The 20,293-nt window shown below is 47.3% G+C and overlaps 2 protein-coding genes across 11 annotated transcripts in view; one reads left to right on the plus strand and one right to left on the minus strand.

Annotated features, from left to right (window-relative positions):
- Window positions 1-13,613, minus strand: part of STAG3 (stromal antigen 3) — a 27,746-nt gene extending 14,133 nt beyond the window's left edge. For 6 of the 10 annotated variants that reach the window (XM_043454991.1, XM_043454989.1, XM_043454992.1 and 3 more), the window contains exons 1-9: window positions 12,889-13,081; window positions 11,226-11,414; window positions 9,609-9,711; window positions 9,114-9,227; window positions 6,199-6,295; window positions 5,423-5,499; window positions 4,924-5,128; window positions 4,365-4,516; window positions 549-622 (exon numbers count right to left, since the gene is read on the minus strand). In XM_043454991.1, coding sequence (XP_043310926.1) covers window positions 549-622; window positions 4,365-4,516; window positions 4,924-5,128; window positions 5,423-5,499; window positions 6,199-6,295; window positions 9,114-9,227; window positions 9,609-9,711; window positions 11,226-11,404 — 1,001 coding nt within the window. In that variant the 5' untranslated portion in view covers window positions 11,405-11,414; window positions 12,889-13,081. The other 4 variants (XM_043454986.1, XM_043454987.1, XM_043454988.1 and 1 more) reach the window with 4 other exon arrangements.
- On the plus strand, window positions 13,539-20,009 carry GPC2 (glypican 2). The gene is made up of 10 exons (XM_043455018.1): window positions 13,539-13,882; window positions 14,546-14,704; window positions 15,035-15,357; window positions 16,159-16,239; window positions 16,970-17,132; window positions 17,384-17,514; window positions 17,738-17,887; window positions 17,978-18,117; window positions 18,214-18,386; window positions 19,145-20,009. Exons 1-10 carry the CDS (start codon window positions 13,717-13,719, stop codon window positions 19,387-19,389), a joined length of 1,731 nt encoding a protein of 576 aa, XP_043310953.1. The 5' UTR covers window positions 13,539-13,716; the 3' UTR covers window positions 19,390-20,009.
- The last annotated feature ends 284 nt before the right edge of the window (window positions 20,010-20,293 follow it).

Raw genomic sequence — 20,293 nt, forward strand, 5'->3', positions numbered from 1 at the left:
TTGTACAACATATCCATGTGTGTGTGTTGATTCCACTTCAAGGAAAGATTAAATCAGTTGAAGGGTTCTGAAAAGGCAGAGGTTGAAATCTAGATAAGAGTGGGATACACTCCTTAACTTAATTCTACCAGCTGTTTACCCAGTATAAAACTCCCCTGTCTTTAGCACAGTGAAAGGCAGGGTGAAGTGGGCTGGGAAAAGGCCTGCAGAGCTGTAAACCCTCAGAAAGACCCTGCTTTTGGCTCTCTCCTCTTGTCCTCTCAAGGCTCAAGCCCCAGAAGATGGGGGAGGGGAGGTCTTGGGCAAAGTTGGAGCAGAACACTCATCAAAGCCTGATGCTCTTATCTTCCCTCCCAGAAGAATTTATACAATCCTTTGTAGGCAGGAATAAATTAAACCTTATTTGGAACATTTGTTAAAGAGTTTTTTCCCAGCTGTGTGAGCTGTGGGACTAACCAGATAACATGGTTAGGAGGGGACCTCGTTATTTCTACAGACTCTGTAACTGAGGACCCAGCTGCTTCAATGAGAGGAGCCCAGTAACTCACCTGTACCGATGTACAAAGACACCCCTGAAAAGGGCATTCATCATCCCCTCAATCTCCTCTTGATGCTCTTGAAGCTGGAGGATGGGGAGGAACAGGTCAATCTCTCATGTTCCCCAACAGTTCAGGGCCACAAAAATATTAGAAAAATATGACATTCACCTGATTCCTATTAATTACAGGGCACAGTCTGAACCTCTTGTATCCTATGTTCCCTTTTAAACCTTCTTTATTTTCAGGTCATTTGACTTTATTTCCCACATGTTAACAATACTTCTATCTCCCCAAATAACTTTTTTCTCCACATGAAAAATACACATCTATAAATAAGGTATGAAAGTTACAAACCACTTTCTCTCTTTCCTTTGAGGGTATGGACTAAATACCTTGGAAAAGAATATCACCTACTCATGCACATGTGATAGTGGATAGCCCAGTGAAGTCAGGCAGTCAGTAAGATACCTCTAAAATACAAAGCTGATGAGAAAGCTGGCGTTGGCAAATGAAAGTAATTAAGCTCATCAGTCTAAAGCAGAGAAAAAGAAAATGTAGCCAATAAGTTATCAGAATAGAAAAAGGTTAAACCTTCTAATTCTGGAAGAAGCTGTATAGTCAACTAATGCCTCAGAGATTTGTTTTAAAAGAGTAATATCCTTTCTGTGTCTTGTTATTTTGACCATCTTTGGCTATTCAGAGGTCCTAGCTGGTAGTTATACATGTTTTTTACGAACATCAATTGGGGAAATTTTTTTAATAAATGCAATTTGTTTGAGAAAAGAAATGGAACAAAAAAGGGAGAGAGAGAGAAGGAAGCAATTAGATCAGTGATTCTCAAATTGGGGTTCCCACAGGACTTTAGCAAAGTCTGAAGACAGTTTTGTTTATTACGACCTGGGTACTACCGCCACCTAGTGGATAGAGGCCAGGGATGCTGTGGGTTTGATCCCTGGGATGGGAAGATCCCCTGGGGGAGGAAATGGCAACCCACTCCAGTACTCTTGCCTGAAAAATCCCATGGACAGAGGAGTCTGTCAGGCTACAATCCATGGTGTTTCAAGGAGTTGGACACAACTGAGCACATATGCTGAAACAATGCCAGACTCCTAAATGGCACTGTTGAGAAACCCTAGATTAGATGTTATCTGTTACCCTAACAGGTAACAGGGAAGCAGAATTGCAAGGCGACATTCTTGAAGACAACTGGCCCAACTCAATAAATCAATATCCTGAGGGGAAAGTGGAGGCCGGGGCAGAGGTTCTGTACAAGATTAAAAGAGACTTAAGAAACACAAAAAGACCAAATGAAATGCACAGTCCTTAACTAAATCCTGGCTGGAATTAACCAAATATAAGAGGCATGGAAACAGTGAGAGATTTTATTTTCTTGGGCTCCAAAATCACTGCAGATGGTGACTGCAGCCATGAAATTAAAAGACGCTTACTCCTTGGAAGACTAGCTATGACCAACCTAGACAGCATATTAAAAAGCCGAGACATTACTCTGCCAGCAAAGGTTCATCTAGTCAAAGCTATGGTTTTTCCAGCAGTCATGTATGGATGTGAGAGTTGGATTATAAAGCTGAGCGCAGAAGAACTGATGCTTTTGAACTGTGGTGTTGGAGAAGACTCTTGAGAGTCCCTTGGACTGCAAGGAGATCCAACCAGTCCATCCTAAAGGAGATCAGTCCTGAGTGTTCACTGGAAGAACTGATGCTGAAGCTGCAACTCCAATACTTTGGCCACCAAGAACTGACTCATTAGAAAAGACCCTGATGCTGAGAAAGATTGAAGAAAGGAGGAGAAGGGGATGACAGAGGATAAAATGGTTGGATGGCATCACTGACTCGATGGACATGAGTTTAAGCAAACTCCCAGAGTTGGTGATGGACAGAGAAGTCTGGCGTGCTGCAGTCCGTAGGGTCACAGAGTTGGACATGACTGAGCAACTGAACTGAACTGAAAAGGCATTTTGGGGACAAATGGAAAATTTTAAATAGGAGTTGAGATTAGAAAATATTAGGAAATCACTGTTAATGTTTTTGGATAAGAAAATAGTATTGGGATAATACATGAACATGTTTTTTAGAGGACATATTCAAATCTTTAGGTTAAAATATCCCCAGGTGGCGCTAGTGGTAAAGAATCCGCCTGCCAATGCAGAAGTTGCAAGAGATGCGGTTCGATCTCTGGGTTGGGAAGATCCCCTGGAGTAAGAAATGGAAACTGGCTCCAGTATTCTTGCCTGGAAATTCCCATGGACAGAGGAGCCTGGAGGGCTACAATCCATGGGGTCGCAGAGAATTGGACATGACTGAGCACACACACACACATCCACAATTTAGTAAAAAAAAAATAGCAAGGAAAAAAAATAGATGAAGTATAGTGAAATACATGACTGAGTGACTGAACGAAATAATAGTTGTTAAATCTAGATAGTCCATATGTGGTGTTCATTCTACCAGTATTATCTTTTTGAACATTTGAAGATTTTCATATTTAAAGGAAAAGGAAAGAGGGAAGGAAGAAAGGTGGGTCCATCAATACCAAATTTTACGTAAGTCAAAAAGGGAGACTGAAAAAAGGCCATTGGCTATAGGGATTTAGAAGCTACTGGTTTGGAGAGAACAATTTGAAAGAAAAAAATGGGGATAGAAGCTAGGTAGCAAAAAGGATTCAGTTGGATATTAAGGAAGTAAGGAAATACTAAAAGGATAGAAATGGAGTAACTTATAGAGAAGGATTAAGGATAGACTCAAACGCTTACATACATTTATAACTGGAGAGAGGAAACCAGTGGGGAGGGAGAAATTAAAGAAAGTAAAACTACAACTGATGAAGCAAGAGCCAGAGAAGTCCAAATAAAACAATCACACGACTGTATATAAGATTTGAAACAGACTTAACATATACACAGTTTAAGATCACATTGACAGTGAAAATAGCAAAAGAGAATCCGGGAAGTAAAACGTTCCCTCCTCTAATGATTTAGTGTGGAAGAGATCTTTGATGAGAGCTGGAAAACGGTCAGTTGGCAGAGTTAGACATGATGAGTCCTGCCAACCTCATGGTTGGGGAGGTCTCAGATACTCTGGAGAAGTGAGGGGAAAATCAGTGTTAAGTCTCATGACATACACAACTGTTTGAAGGTTTACACAGTGTAAGAGATTTTGTTGGGAGTTATGTCCTCTGGTGGTCTTCTTCAGGTTTAAAAGGAATCAAAGCAAGTACCTACTATGTGCCTAGGTAGGCAATTTACTCGTCTCATTTAGTCCTCACAAAAATAATTACCCCCTTTTGAAAGGAAAGAACACTGAAGCTTAGAGGTTATGTAAGGCCATGGAGCTAGTAGCTAACTGGAACAGAATTTAAATCCAGGAGTGAATGACAGGCCTGTGTCCTTTCCACTCCTTGAAAACTTGGCCTCCTCCACCAGCAGCTGGCCTCCCAGCACTCCTGCATACCATAACACTTGAGATGAAAGTCAGTACTTAATTCCTTGCACAAGATGCAGGCACAACACTTAAACACTTGTGATAATGAATGCAGACAAGAGAAACTGAGCAAAAGTAGAATTACAGAGAACTTTTAAAATTTACTCTAAACTAGAAATGCTCTCTTGAGCCCACATCCCAGAAACAAGCTGAACATACAATGACCTCTAACAGGATGGGTCTATTAAACTACTGCCAGACTCCATCATTCATAGTCTGAAAGCTTGCCTGGGCACTGTGCCTGGGAGAAGCTGGGGGACTGATAAGGTGCTGTGATAAGCAGTGGTGATGGAGGCGGGAGCAGAGCGGGAGGCGGGAAACGGCTCACCTCCCTGCGTTTCTCCAGCAGGCTCTCGAGCCGCTCAGGCGCTCTCTGTCCCGGTCCCTTGTTCCGTTCAGCCTCGTACTGACGCTGATTGTTGTCCTTGTGCAGGCTCAGCTGGAGGGCAACTCTTACCAGGGAGGTCATCAGCTTCATGGCTTTGAGTCAGTAAAAACAAGGTAAGAAAATCATTAAGTGAGAGGAGGGATGGTATGTTCAAAAAAGAAGAAAAAAGGGGCAGTGAAATAGAAAAGCTAGAGCAGGGTAACCCTAAAATCCCAAGACTCACTGTTCTGGAGTGGGCTTTTTCTCTCCCTCTTTTGGGCTTGTTTTAATCATTAGCCTGTTCTCAGTGAGCTCTGAGAAGCATGTTAAAGCTGAAAATGTCACAGTGATCCACCCCTTTTTACAATCCCACTAATGAGAAACTGGATGAAGGTTCAGGACAAAATAAGCATGACCTTGAAGTAAAGAGCTAGAATGCAGGCAGGAAAGAAGACCCAGGACTAGAGAACAGAGGGAAGTTCCCATGAGAGCATTTACAGAGTTAACAGTGACTGCTTACCAGCCAGGGTGCTAGTGTGACGGAAGGCACGGACCTGGGAGTCTGAGAGGCCAGTGAGCAGGGAGATGAGGTTGTCCATGGGGAAGCCATCATAGAGGAGGCTGTATTGGCACTGGTAGACCAATGTTCTCACAAATTCACAGAAGCTGCCCTGGAACTTCTTCCAGGATGGGCCTGAAGCTGTCAGAGGATAGTCTCCTGAATCCTAAAGAAGAGTTTATGAAAAAGATGGGAGAGTTACTACCAGGTCCATGGAGTCATAGGGACTGGATGTCAAAACCCAACCATATAGTAAAAAAAAAAAAAAAAAATGTATCTCTTATATCTTATTCTCAACTCTGTAGGCATATTCGGATAATGTGTATAGGTCCCTTTTGCTCCCAAGAAATTAAACCCCTCCTTTTAAAAGCTATCCTATTTCCCAGAATCGAAAAGAGGGTAATGGGCCTTGTATTTTGCAATAAGAGTGGCTAGAGGATCCTGGATAGTCGTCTTCCACCTCATTAAACTGCTCAGTTAGGTGCCGGATGATCTCTGAGTTAGACATCTTCTTGAACATCTCAGGGGTCACAGTGCCTGAGGAATGGAGGACATGAGGTACTTAGAAGGAAAACAACAGACACCATGACCATTTACATAAACATTTGAAGATGATCTTAAAAATATGCTGAAAAGAACTCAGGTAGGGAATCAGAAGACCTGAATCCTAGTCATAAATCTGCTACCATCTAACTGGAATATCTGATATAAGGCAACCTGTCTAGAAAACCCCAGGAAATCAAACAGCAAAAAACTACAGTTAAAAAAAAACATTCCAAACAAAAAGAAAGCAAGAAAACTATGCCAGGTTCTTATAATACAACCTGTAGTCTTATAACACTATCTGCCCCAGTAAATTAGGTCATGGCCTTTGGGGACCTGGGGCCACAGTTTCAGTAGAGAAATATGAGATGAAATGGCTGAGAAATAAGGGATAAGAAAATAAAAGATTACTTAGAGAAAAGAAAAGTCTGATGGTCCAAATCTGTAAACATCATCACATTAGTATGTTTATTTATTTTTCTCCAAAGCATTCTGTCTCCAAACCAATACATTTCATTACTGGATCACTTCCTATTTACCAATCAACAGTGTAGTTTATAGTAGTTAAATAAGGGAAACTTTTCTTACACTTTACCCTCTCTCTTTAGGAATGCCTAACCTCACTCATATTCATAAGAAAAAGTTTTATAAGAGAAAAAGGCTGGGGGTTAGAAAAGGGCGACGTTTCCTCACCTTTACACCCACAAGACCGGATGAAAAAGTTCACCAGCTCCAGGAAAGCTGCATCCTGGTCTTGCTTGTAGCTATCCAGCCACTCATCTACCAAAGACTAGGGAAACAGTGTGGATCATTTCTATTTCTGGCAATATGATAGACTAGAAATTCTGTATAAGCTTCCTAACTGAAGCATCTAAACTTCTGATTAAAATATTAAAAACATCTTTTAAAATGTACTACTAAATGAGAATGAAAGGTAGAATTCCATAAAAACAAAAATGGAAGTGAAGGTAGCAATTCCGGGAGATAAGCAAGCTGACTTTTGCTGAGGGTCTACTAAACCCCGGGAACCCTAACTTTCTGTCCAGATGGATGTATAGAATGTAGAGCACAGAAGACAAAGGCTAAAGGGCTTCCAAAGAGAGTAGTCTAAAAGGAGGCTCCTGCAAAGAGGCACACCTTCATGAAAGCAAGAATGAGAAATAAATTTACAGGTCAGAAGGGGAAGCAGGACAACAGCTTGTTATGACCTTAGTGTGCGGTAGAAGAAAAAAAGAATTGTTCCTTCAGAATTCATAACCATAAGCCAGTTCCCATATCTAGATTTGTAGTCCAGATCCACCTTACCAATAAAATCAGAATAATTTCAATCAGAATTTAATTAATAGTGATTCTTCAGACTTCCCTGGTGGTCCAGTGGTTAAGAATCCACCTGCCAATGCAGGGGACACGGGTTCAATCCCTAGTCTGGGAATATTCCACATGCCATGGGGCAAATAAACCTATGCATGCCACAACTATAGAAACCTGCACTCTACAGGCCGTGCTCTGCAACAAGAGAAGCCACCACAATGAAAAGCCTGCGCACTACAACTAAAGCACAGCCCCTGCTTGCCACCACTAGAGAAAGCCTGCACACAGCAACAACGACCCAGCACTGAAGACCCTGACAAAGACCCCAACAAAGAAACAAGACACTAAAACTAACAATTAGCAGAAAAACAGACAGAATTACATTCACAGGCTTCAAACACTGAAGTTATCACAGATTATAAAATTATTATTTCCATGATTAAATAAAAGAGAAGCTTGAAAATACAAGCAAAGAACAGTTAACTTTGGAAGGGGTCAAACAAAATGTGTAGAAGTGCAAAATATAATAAATAAAATTTGAAACTTCAATGAATGGATTAAAAACAGACTGGCTACAACACAACATGAGTGAAATAGAAGATTAAGTCAAAGAAAGTATAAAAAATGTAGCCCAGAGAGACAAATAAAAATAAGGACAAAAGTTATTAAGACATGGAGAATAGAGCGAGAATTTCTAATGATGTCTAATTGAATTCCAGAAGGGGATTAACAGAATGAGAAAGAGGCAACGTTGAAAAAGAATTCTGCATAGTTGTCAAAAGACACCAGTCCTCAGAGCCTGGAACCTAACTGATCTCAAGCATGAAAAGAAAAGTTTATACCTCTGAACATCCTATAATACATAAGAACACAAAAGCAAAACAGTCTTGAAAACTGTCAAGTAAAAAAAAAAAAAAATTACAAAGGACATGCATTTAACATTTACAAAAACATTTACAAGTTAGATGTGCACAAAAACAGTCCCAGCTGTATGTGGTTATTCAATTAAATCAAACATTAAAAATGTAGTTCCTCAGTCACACCAGCCGCATATCAAAAATCCATGTGTGGCTGGTGGACTACTGTACCAGACAACAGTGATACAGACATCTCCATCGTTAGAGACTGTTGTATTAGACAGTGCTTAGACTGATTGCTGACTTCCAATAGCAATACAGGAAATTAGAAGGAAGTGGAATAATCTTTTTAATATGCCAAGAGAAAAAAATCATCTTAGAATTTGATACCCAGCAACCTTTTGAGAACAAGGGTAAAAGACATTTTATACAAGCAAACAATGAGTTTGTTAATAAACTATTTAAAAGAAATTTTAAAACATAAACTTTGGACAGCAAGAGAATGATTCTGTGTGGAAGATTTCAGATTTGAAAGGAAATGATGCAACTAAGAGTTTGCATACTGCAAGGAAGATTGAAGATCCTGAGAGCCGCAACTAAGACCCAGCACAAATAAATACTTTTTAAAAGAAGAAATGATGAACAAAAAATGATTAAAATGTAGATAAGTATAAACAAACATTATTTAAAACAATGATGTCTACTTGGAAGAGAAGGAAAGGACAGAACTAAAACACTGCACAACAAACAGCATGTAAGGGGACTTCCCTGGCAGTCCAGTCATTAGGATTCCGCACTTCCACTGTATGGGGCATGGGTTCAGTCCCTGGTCAGGGAACTAAGATCCCGAAAGTCATTTGGCACTGCCAAAAAAAAAAAAAACCCAAACAGTATGTAAACTGTAAGGACTAACCGGAATTAAAATGTGCTTAGGTTCTTGTAGGAGATAAAACATTCAAAAGGAAAAAAGAGGAGGAAAGAGAAACAGAAAAGGCAGTATAAAGCAAAACCACATAAGATGGTACAAATAAATTGATATATATCAGTACTCACAATACATGTAAATCAATCAATCTTGTTAAAGGAGACATAGGCAGAATGGATAGGTATAATTGTCAAAGTGGAGCTAAAAGTGACAGGGGTGAACACGTTGCCACCCGAATCCAAGCTGCTTCTCTAAATTATCCAATGCCTTTCCTTGCCCCTTCCATCAATCAATAAAAGCAAGACCCACCCTCATCTGTGATACTATTAGGAAAGGAAAATTCCCCTTCATGCAAGATCTCCCTTACATCACTCTAAGGATTCACCCTGTGGCCTAATCTGCCTTTCTTGATACCAGTTATGTTCACTAAATCAAGTTTGTAGACATTTGTTATCATTCCACCCAACAAGGAATGCAATGGTATCAAGAAACAGAGGTCAGATACTCTGTTTTACCTGCATGTCACTTTTGGCACCTTTCACAGCATCAAAGAGATCACTGGCTGGTGGCTCTGACTCTTTCTGACCATGAGCATGTACTGTTCGGGACCTCTTCTTTGGAAGTTTTGCCTAGTTAGTATAAAGAAATCATGAATGTTTTTAAAAAGTAAAAGTGACATTAACACTTACTCTCATCAAAATCACAGTTAGGCTTAAGCTGCCAATTCCACAGCAGAATTTGAGTTACTGACTCAGCTTAGAAATCAAGGATTTTTATATTGTAAATTTTATTATTTTTAGCCTTATCTCCTTTTAAAAGTTCCTTAACCCCATTCCTGTTCCTCTATACACTAATAACTGTATTTTCCGCTCTTCAAAATCTGCCTTCTTTCTACTTCTGTCCCTTAATACTCTTTAAGCCCTGTCCTTTCATCAAACATATCACCTGAGCCTCTTCTAGGTTTTCTTTCACTGCTTCCCAGACCAGGTTCAAAAACAAAACTGACTCACTGGGGTTGGTTTGAGTGGCCGTTTTGCTGCTCTCTTCTTTCCATTTCGTCTCAAGCTGTCTTCGAAATCACTGCCTTCACCAGCTGACAAAGATTCACTATCCCTATGAAGGAGTGTGGTTCTGCTTAGATACAACACCCTAGTCCCTATATATAAAAGGGTAAATGAATTATAATTTCTCTAACTGTACACCCCTCTCCATGAGAAAAATATATTCAGATTTTAAGGAGAGATGAGCTGACTATTGCCAGGAAGTACAGACAATGTCTTAAAGGAAAACTTTCACTTAAAAGAAAACTTTCACTTAAAGAAAGCATTGGAAATGAAAAATGAGGCACTGAGGGAGATGAAGCACAACTCTTTCCTGCTGCTGCTGCTAAGTCGCTTCAGTCGTGTCCAACTCTATGCGACCCTATGGACAGTAGCCCGCCAGCCTCCTCTGTCCACAGGATTCTCTAGGCAAGAACACTGGAGTGGGTTGCCATTTCCTTCTCCAAGCTCTTTCCTAATATCCACATTAAAAAAAAAAAGATAAAGATATTCATGTAGGCAGTCAGGGGGATCACTGCTGTGTAGAGTAAAATTAGCATGGGTCAGGAAGTCGTATTTGATTAATACTAATACACAAACATTGGAAAAGACCCTGATGCTTGGAGGGTTTGCGGGCAGGAAGAGAAGGGGATGACAGAGGATGAGATGGCTGGATGGCATCACCGACTCGACGGACATGATTTGAGTGGACTCCAGGAGTTGGTAATAGACAGGGAGGCCTGGCGTGCTGCGATTCATGGGGTCACAAAGAGTTGGACACAAATGAGTGACTGAACTGAATACACAAACAGGAGATTATATATGTGCCTGGTGTTAAATTTCAGCCCTTAAATTCACCTCTTACTGACTAAAATGTACAAAATAAATATAACCTGGTCCTAAACAGCACAATGATTTAGAAGAGACCAATTAAAATTACCAGGGGATATTTTTATTACTATAACTGAAATATAAACTTTAAAAATGGTCAATCATTATGTTGTATATCTGAAACTTATTTAATATCAAACATCAACTATACCTCAATAAAAAAAATTACCAGGGGATAAATTAGACCTTGTATGAGACTTTTTTTCCTGGAAAGATTAAAAAAAAAAATTTTTTTTTTAAACCCAAGATGTACTCTTAATAACCATCACAGAATAAGCTCATAAATGCCAACAGATAAGGACTTGTTTTTATAACCCCAAATGAAGGAATTACAGGACACCAACTAAAAAGGATATACTAGCTTTCTGGCACCAAATAAAGAACTCTTTCCCCTTTCCCCCATGTCTGGGCCCTTACCAGAGGCTGTCCCTGCTGAACATACAAACGTGTTCAAGAAAAGTTTAGACAAGATGGATGATGGATTTATAACAGGATGGATTATTCTTGACACTTCCAACACCTAGGGCAGCCGAAAGGCACCCAGCAGAACTGGGGGCAGGCGTGGGTCACTGTTTTGAACCAGCACAGCATCTCCTAGCTTTTCTATCACACATGTGTTGCCAGTTTGCTCGTTTGGAAAATGAAAATGGGAAAAACCTGAGGACGACGCAACCATTTCTCACCAACTCCACTCACCCCTCTGAATTCTGCTCCGAGTCCCGGTCATCGCAGGGCATAGCGACAGACACAGAAGAACTAGAAGAAGCAGACACGCTCCTCCGTCCAGCTGCTACAGCTCTGCGCAGCGGCGAGGACGCGTTGCTCGGGGAGGAGGAGCTCTGGTACCGGGAGGAGGACGACCGATGGGTGGGCATGGTGGTCCAGCTTCGGGAGAGAGGGAAGAGGGGGGAAGGCGTCCTGACCTATCACGTCTCCATTCCCAGCTCCAACGATCCCCCTTCTTTACATGGGAATGGCTCGAATTCAGGGAGTGGGGGGGGGGTGCAAAATAAGAGGGATAATACACTGTAGATCAACTATACGTCAATTAAAAAAAAGAAAAAAGAAAAGCACAGCTTTATGGATAAACCATAAAGGAAAAGAATTTTTTTTTTTTTACAAAATGTGTATGTTTTGGACCTTTCCGTCGGGTCCAGTGGTTAAAACTTCACCTGCCAACGGGGGTAGGGGGTGGGCAATGGTTCCATCACTGGTCAGGGACCTAAGATCCCACATGCCTCCCAGCCAAAAAACCAAAACACAAAACAGAAGCAATACTGTTACCAATAAAGACTTCAAAAATGGGGCTTCCCTGGTGGCTCAGTGATAAAGAATCGGCCAGCCAGTGCAGGTGGCATGGGTTCCATCCCTGGTCGAGGAAGACCCCACATGCTGTGGAGCAACTAAACCCATGCCACAACTAAGGAACCTGTGCTCTAGATCCCAGTAGCCGCAACTACTAAAGCCCACTCGGCCTAGAGCCTGTGCTCCCCAACAAAACAAGCCACCGCAATGAGAAGCCCTGGTATCGCAACTAAAGAGTAGCCCCTGCTCGCCACAACTAGAGAAAAGCCTTGGCAGAAACAAAGGCTCAGCCAAAAATAAACAACGAATTATTTTTTTAAAGATTTCAAAAATAGTCCACGGCAAAAATAAAATGCATGTCTGTGTATAACTGAGTCACTCTGCTGTAGAGCAGAGATTGGCACATTGTAAATCGTTTTTTTTTTTCAATACGTAAAAAAAAAAAAAAAAAGCTTAAAAAACGACCGAGAAGGTCCTGACCCAAGGCATCAGGGAGTTAAAGACGCCACTGCCCCAATGCCATCCTCGGGTTTGAAGGTGCTCCCCAAGTCTCAAGCAAGGCACACACTAGGGTAGTTAAAACACACCCTTCTCTTCCCCACGATTCAGAGGAGCCTGTGAAAAGGAACCAGCTCCCACGGGGTAAACAAAAGACAAGAAAAATAAGAAAATAACCCCCCATCCCGCTACAGAAGCACATAAACTTCCATTTCTGCAAGGTTAGAACCTGCCCCCCACCCACCCACCCCCGACAAGGACCAGACTGGGACGCGCTTAACGATTTGGGTCTGGAGGCGCCATCAAAACCGGGCCGGAAACGCTGAAGGAGTCACGGAAAGCTCGCGTTCTCCACTTGTCCAGAGGAGAGGCTCTGTACCCCACCCTGGGCTACTTTATTTGGGTTACAGAGCCGTCTAACCGCTCGAGAGAGTGATTATCTGTCTTCCGGGGCTGGGATTCCTGGCCTCTGTGGAAGAAGCCATGGGGAGGGAGGGCTTCTCTCAGGGCTGGAGTGCGGGGGATGGCGAACGACTGGGTGAAAGGGGAGCCTCACTGTGACAGCCCGGGACAGCGACTTCTGGCCGAGCAGCGTTGAAGAAAAGTCACCGTCTCGGGTCCCTTAGGTCTCTGTGGTCACGCCCCCGTCCCTCTGGGTGGCAGACGAATCCAGAAAAACGCGGGAAAGCGCGAGCCCAACGGTTCGTCTCAGAGTTGCAAGTTGTCGCGAGACTTGAGCGTGTGCGAGCTCGTGCTTACCACGTTCTAGCCACGCCACTCCAGCAGCCTCGTGCGGCCACGAGCTCTCCAGCTTGCAGCCGTATCACGTGGGCTCCCGCGCGCTGGCCACCTGCTTTAACTCGGCTCCTCCTGACTCCTCCCCAGCCCGGCCCCTCTGTCCCCAAATTCCCCCTCCATTGGCTGGGCTTCACACTGCGCCCAGTAGTAACTCCTTTAATCTGGCTTCTCAACTACCATAGGCTGAGTTCCACTCAGGCCCCGCCTTTCGATGTAGATAGCCACGCCTCAGAGGAAGACCACACCCCTCCCCTAACCTCCCAGTCCTTCCGAGTCCCGCCCCGCGGCCGAGCTTCCCCAGTACATTGGCTTAATTTCTCCTTGACCCCGCCCCTAAACTCGGCTCTTTACCATTATTGGCGGGGCCCCGCCCCGGGCCCCGCCTCCTGTCCGGCTCCCCGCTCCCATTGTCTCGGCAGATGCCGCCTTGGTCCAGCGATCGTGCTCCCGGTCCACTTTTCGGAGGTCGCGCTGTTTCTCTGGCCGGCGGGACGGTCCTGTGGCAGAGAACCGGCTTTCTGAGTTCGGGCGGCTCTTCTTTCCTCCTTACGACCCACTTTGCAGTCCCAAGGTGGCAGCAGCAGCTATGTACGCGCTGCGCTCTCTTCTGCTTCTGCTGTTGCACCTCTGTCCCGGTCCTGGTCCTGGACCCGGTATCGAGGCAAAGGTCACCCGGAGTTGCACTGAGACCCGGCAGATTCTGGGGGCCCGGGGATATAGCTTAAGCGTACTCCCTCCCGCCCTGATCTCAGGTGAGGAGAAAGAGGGAGACTAGAGAATTGGGGGCGAGGGAGGGGGCGGGGGCCGGTCCTCCCCATCTCACAATAACTCTCTTCCCTTTCAGAGTGGCCGTTGTAATAATCTTTTCCTCTCACGGTAATAATGTCTCTTCTCCTCCGGAACTTCTTTATCAGGATCACAATAACACTCCCCTTCGCATAACAGCTCTCTTACTCCACCCTCACCCCAGGAATCCCTTTCTAGTAATTAGCAACCCCTCTGTGTTTCTTTCTTCACAGCCTAATTTGTTTCCCTCGCTATTAACATGAGTCCCTTGTATGGTAGTGCTTTCTTTCTTACCAGGTAACCCCACCCCTCCAAACCCCATTCTTCCCATTGAAACCATCCTGTATGTCCTTTGAGGCCTGGGGTGTGTGGTGTTAGGCAGGCTACCTGAGGACCCTCTGATAACTAAATTGGCCCACTCCTATTTGATCCCATGCCTAAAGGCAGTGCACTTGGGATGGGTGAGGGGACAATAGGGAAGGGGTAGGACCAGGTGGGAATGAGGTGGCAGACAATAGAAAAGAAACCAGACAGCTGGAAGAGAAAGGATGGCCCCCAGAGATGGTCAGGAGAAGGAAGGAATTTCACGACAGCACTTCCCACCATTCCTTTATGTCTCCTCTGTCCAGGTGAACACCTCCGGATTTGTCCCCAGGAGTACACTTGCTGTTCCAGTGAGATAGAGCAGAGGCTGACCTGGGAAACTGAGGCCACCTTCCGAGGCCTGGTGGAGGAGAATGGTTCCTTCTTGGTTCACACACTGGCTGCCCGACACAGAAAATTCGATGGTGAGGACCTGGTGTCCCCAAACCTGGCTTCATACCTTCTCTCTGAGCTCATGACCCCCACAAGCATCCTGTACCTACTCCTGACTTCTCCCAAAGGCACTCCAGCCCTGGTTTAGCCCCCACTTCCCCCACTCTGTGCTCTCTCAGGGTCCTGCCCCACATTCCCCCCCACCCCAGTCTGCCCAGACCTCTAAGGGTTACTTAATTTCTAACTCACTTGTCTTTTCTTTTTTCTCCCCATGCCCATTTCTTCCTGCCTCTGCCTTTTCACTTTTCCATCCTTCTCTGGCTTCACCCCACCTCACACCTCTTTCTCTGCACTTGCCACAGAGGTTTTTCGGGAGATGCTCTCCTCAGCCGAGCACTCCCTGTCCATGCTTTTCCACCGCTCCTTCGGCCGCCTGTATGCCCAGCACACCCCCTTGTTCAGTGGTCTGTTCTCTCGGCTACGGGACTACTATGAGAGGTCCGGTGAGGGGTTAGATGATGCCTTGGTGGATTTCTGGGCTCAGCTCCTGGAGAAAATGTTCCCCCTGCTGCACCCACAGTACATCTTCTCCCCCGACTACCTGTTCTGCCTCACACGCCTGGCCTCTTCTGCTGATGACTCTCTGAAGCCTTTTGGGGACTCACCCCGCCGCCTCCGCCTGCAGGTGAGGGGCCCCAACGCCTGAGCTTCAGCCACCTTTGACCTAGTGACCTCTGAACTGTGTACCACTCACTTCCAACTCAGTGACCCCCTTTTCATGCCTCAGTCGCCCCTGACCTGGTGATCCCTATCTTGAGCCCCAGTCACCTCTGCCTGACCCAGATCTCCTTGGTTTCCTTTGACTGGATCCCCGCCCCCCAATTCTGTGTCCTAGTTTCATACTAGTGGTTGACCCACTCATCTGCTCTTGCTCCCCGCCCCCCTTTCTGACAACTCATCCCTATTCCCAATATCTTGACTTCCTCTGGTTCAGCTGTGTAGTGTGTGGGTTGCGAGTGTATTGAATGCCGATTCAACACTATCTAAGGATTTTCATTTATAGTATCTCATTTAATTGTCATAACTCTATGAAGTAGATGTTCACATTCCTATTTTACAAGATGAGAAAACTGAACCTTGAAGAGGTTAAGGTCTCAGAGCCAGTAAGGGGTGGAGCTAGGTTTCACACTCAGGTCTCCTGGCTTCAGGTTCAGCATTTGTTAAAATATAAGTCCCTTTATCTCCAAGTCCTGTAAAATGTAATCCTTCCACCTCTTCCCAAGCCCAGTTCCCCTTGGTCCTGCCAGACTCTGAATTCTTTGATCTTCTTGAACCTGCCTCCCAGAACCACCTAACATTCCTAATCACCCCAAGATAACCTACAAACCTTACCCCCACTGCTCATCCCTTTGGTGCAGTCTCTTGGCCCCAGTGTTGACTGACCCTCAACAGTCTGGTGATTTTTCTCACCTTTCCCTTCCTCCAGATAACCCGGGCCCTGGTGGCTGCCCGGGCCTTTGTCCAAGGCCTGGAGACTGGAAGAAATGTGGTCAGCGAAACACTTAAGGTTAGAAGGGGCTTGAGTATGGGTGGGGCCCAGGGAGGGAGAGGAAGTGGGAGAGGCCCCATGAAGAAGAGTCAGGGGCCAGCTGGCAGGAGAGGCCTGGCCTTCCCTTAGCAGCCGTGAAGCCCTGGCGTCCTGGGTAAATCAGGAAGACTGCAGTCTTTCTAGCATCATGACCCATGACTCCTCCCACCTCTGACCCTCTTCTGCCCTCTGATGACTCTTACCCTCTGCCAGCCTCTCGAGACCTGCTCATCTCCACAGCCTCTCTGAGACTGGCCCACTGGCCCCCCTGGTTTTCTCCAGGGCCCCTCAGTGGCTCCCTCCTAGAGGCCAGATTCCTGGTTTGGCCTTCAAGGCCCTCTCTCGACTGCCCATTCTCTCTTTGGCCTCCCAGCCTTACTTCCTGCATCCTCATTCTCCCCTCAAACATGATGGGCTCACTCTTGTCCTTGAACCTTTTCTCAGGCCCCTCACTGCCCCCCTGGTCCATCTCTCTCAAGAAGCAGGATGTGCAACACCTGAGGAGCCTCCCTCCTCAGGTCTGGCGCAGTCCTGGGGTCACTCCTGCTGCCGCGTGGGGTCATCAACCCTAGAGGTTCACATCCAGCTCCACACTTAGAGCCTGGGAAGGGCAGGGTGGGGTATTTGATTTCTCTCTGTGCCCAGCACCAGGCTTGGCTGAGGGCAGCCAGTTGTTTGTGGATGACACAGCCCTGCTCTCTGCTCCCAGATGCCGCTGTCCGAAGGCTGCAAGCGGGCCGTGATGCGTCTGACAGGCTGCCCCCTTTGCCGGGGGGTCCCCTCGCTGCCACCCTGCCGGGGCTTCTGCCTCAACGTGGCCTATGGCTGTATCAGCAGCCAAGGACTGGATCCTGACTGGGGGCCCTATCTGGGTGAGGGGATTCAGGAAAGCCTGAGAGAGCTGTCTGTGTGGGGTGGGCAGGGTGGACTGGGGAGGGAGTGTTCAGCAATGCTGCGTGGAGAGGAGGAAGGGGGCTCTTCTCATGTCAGTTCTCCCCCCAATCTAAGACCTGCTGCTTGCCTCCAAGGCCTGGGTCAGGATTTGTGGGAACATCCCACTTCAGTGAGTATCTCCCTGGATAGCCCCTCATTTAACCCTTTCTCTGTCTTACCCTCTTTCAAGATGGTCTCCTGTTGCTGGCCGACAAGATCCAAGGCCCCTTTTCTTTTGAGCTCGCGGCCCAGTCCATTGGGGTGAAGATCTCAGAAGGCTTGATGCATTTGCAGGAAAACAGTGTAGGGGTGTCAGCCCAGGTACAGGGGCCACAAGAAGGGTGGGAGTGTCAGACTGGGAGTTGGCAGGAGAACAGGAGGGAGAAGCGTGGAGGGGAGGCCCTGGGGTGGGGGGACAGTGTGGGGTATTAGGGAGACACTGTAGGGTCTCTGGATAAACCGGGGTGTCAAGGACGTTTGGAGTGTTGGGGTGTGGGTTCTACCGCGGGATGACTGTGTGTGGGGTCTCTACCCGGTGCCGAAGGTATTCCAGGAATGCGGGAGCCCCCAGCCAGCGCGGGCTCGCGCCCGCCGTGCCCCAGCCCCAAGGGAGGACGTGGGTCGCTTCTGGTCCGCGGCGGTGGCGGAGGAGGAGCGGCCGACGACTGCTGCGGGCGCCAGCCTGCCCCGGCTGGTGAGTGGCGGGCGGCCGCGGCAGGGGCGCGAGCGCGGGGGACAGGGGCGCGCGCTCCATCTCCGCCCGGCCGGCTCTCTTTACGTCCAGGTGTGGGAGCTCCGCGAGCGTCTGGGCCGGGTGAGGGGCATCTGGGCCGGACTGCCCCAGACTGTGTGCGGGGACCCCCGCGTGGCGGCGGACCTCTCGCAGGAGGCGGCGCCTTGCTGGACCGGAGCTGGACCGGGCCGGTGAGAGCCGGGCGGTGGGCTGCGGGCGCGCGGGCGGGCGAGGCTGACTCCGGGGGCGGGGTGGGGCGGGAGCCTCCGGGGCTGCTCTGCTCGCAGGTACTTGTCGCCCGTGGTCGGCTCCCAGGCCGGGCAGCTCGACAACCCAGAGCTGGATGCAGAAGCTTCAAGCCCCGACCTCCAGACGCGGAGGCGGCGGCTGCAGCTCCGGGCCGCCACGACCAGGATGAAAGCGGCCGCCCTGGGACGCGACCTGGAGCTGGAGGACTGGGGTGAGACCCGCGAACACCGAGAGGACCTCGCTCCGCCCCGCTTTCCGCGATTGGACGCAGGCCAACCCGCAGCCCCGCCCCCTGCGTCTGTAGTCCCTCCCCTCGCGTCTCCGTTACCATTCATTCATTCACTCACGCAGTTCACACGCCTGTATTGAGCGCTTACCTCAAAGGTAGGGAGTGGAAGACCAATGAGAAGATCTCTACCCTTGATTTCACGGTCCCTTGGGGGAGACAGCAAAACATTCTTACAAAGCGGTGGGAAGCTCCCGAGGGTGGGCTGTGGGAAGAGATTGGGGAACACCGGCAATCCAGGGAGGCGGGGAAGTGGGGGTGCGGGTTCCACGGGGCTGGCTCCCCAAAGCAGAATTTGCCAGAGATGCAAGGCACTGACGTACATTTTTTCCCCCTCTCCCCCACCGTCTCTCTTTGTCTCTCCTCCCCCACTCCTCTTCCGTCGGCTCGCTGCTTCCGTGTCCGTTTTCTCTGTCTTTTCCTGTTTATCCTCTCCCCATCTGTCTCTCTTTTTTGTCTGTCTCGTCTCTTCCTGTGTCTCGTTGCCTTGTTTCCATGTCTGTCTGATCTCTCTTCGCCTTCCTGTCACTCACTTTCTCCCTCCTCTCACCCTGCCTGCCCCTGCCCCAACCTCTGACTGTTTTTTCTCGAGTTCTTTTCCTCCCCGCCTGTGGCTGTTTCTTGCACCGTCTCACGCTGCCCCTCTTCACCATCCCTGTTTCCGATCCTCCCCCTCCCTCTAGAGGACGCTAGCGGCTCTGGAGAGGGACAACACTATGCAGATGACTGGATGGCTGGCGCAGCAGCTGTGGCCCCCCCAGCGCGAGCTCCTCGCCCTCCTCGAAGGGAAGGTGCAGGGGGCAAAGGAGGTGTCATTATCCGCCACAGCCAGGACCGGAGCAGGACTGGAGGGACATCTGTTGGTTGTCACACACAACCCCTCCTCATTCTCTTCCTCTCAGCGCTAGCCCTGCTTGGACCTCGATAACAGGGGAGGGGTGCCCTGGCATCGGGAGGGTTCATGGCCCTTCCCCTCCCCCGTCAGTTGGGTTGGGAGAGGAGTCGAAGGGGGCTGCAGAGAGGGTAGAGAGGGACGTTTTGGGTGAATGGCTGGGGCCCCAAATCCAGGAGATTTCCATTGGTGGGTTGGGGGGTGGGTGTTCACAATATTTATTTTTTCATTTGGTATCTGGGGAGGAAGGGCTGGGGGTATTTATTTAGGAAGGAGGTATGGTCTCTCCAACCCAGCCTCTATAGTTAGGTTGGTGGTGAGCCCCAACAGGGAAAAAGGAAGGAGTTTTAGAGTTGCAGTTGGGGGGTGGGTGTATTGAAAGAAGTTGAAAGTGGGATGGGTGCGGCACCCAGTCTCAGAAACTCAGAAATAGACAAAGCTGGGCGCTTATGGGGTGCAGGGCAGGGGACTAAGATGTCAGGATCTATTGGCCTGGATTCTGTTGAGTTTTTCAGTATCACTTTCTTAAACTAAAATATCAACAAAAACCCACATCTCATGGTCTCTGCCATCCACATCCTTCACAGGCATCCCCATTTCATGTTTCAGTGTTCAACTCAGTGTTTATTCTGTAAATAAATGGCTAATTTGTTGGACCCGGTGTGTGACTTTCTGTACCTTTAGCCCCAGAGTCTCTGTGACTGGCAGTTCATTTTCTGCCTTCTTATCTTGGAACCTGTACCCTCGGATTGAATTTGGGCAAGCTGTCCACCCTCTGGGTCTGAATACCTATCTGCAAAATGGGGAGAATTCTGGAGACTAGCAAAACTCTTCTGGAACCAAGGCATCGTTAATATCACCATACTACTGCCCTCTGCCTTCAGGGTGGGTGGGCCTCCTCGGCCCCCATCTCCTCCTTCTCTGTGAAGGTTCCTCTGAC

This window comes from Cervus canadensis, chromosome 32 (genome assembly GCF_019320065.1).
Source record: "Cervus canadensis isolate Bull #8, Minnesota chromosome 32, ASM1932006v1, whole genome shotgun sequence".
In the NCBI taxonomy this organism is placed as follows: Eukaryota; Metazoa; Chordata; class Mammalia; order Artiodactyla; family Cervidae; genus Cervus; species Cervus canadensis.

Excerpts from the sequence above, each read along its gene's own strand:
- GPC2 (XM_043455018.1), top strand. The coding sequence starts at position 13,717 with ATGTACGCGCTGCGCTCTCTTCTGCTTCTGCTGTTGCACCTCTGTCCC. Across the intron at positions 13,883-14,545 it reads CCCTCCCGCCCTGATCTCAG|GTGAACACCTCCGGATTTGT; the intron begins GTGAGGAGAAAG and ends TCCTCTGTCCAG. Across the intron at positions 17,515-17,737 it reads GTGTAGGGGTGTCAGCCCAG|GTATTCCAGGAATGCGGGAG; the intron begins GTACAGGGGCCA and ends CCGGTGCCGAAG.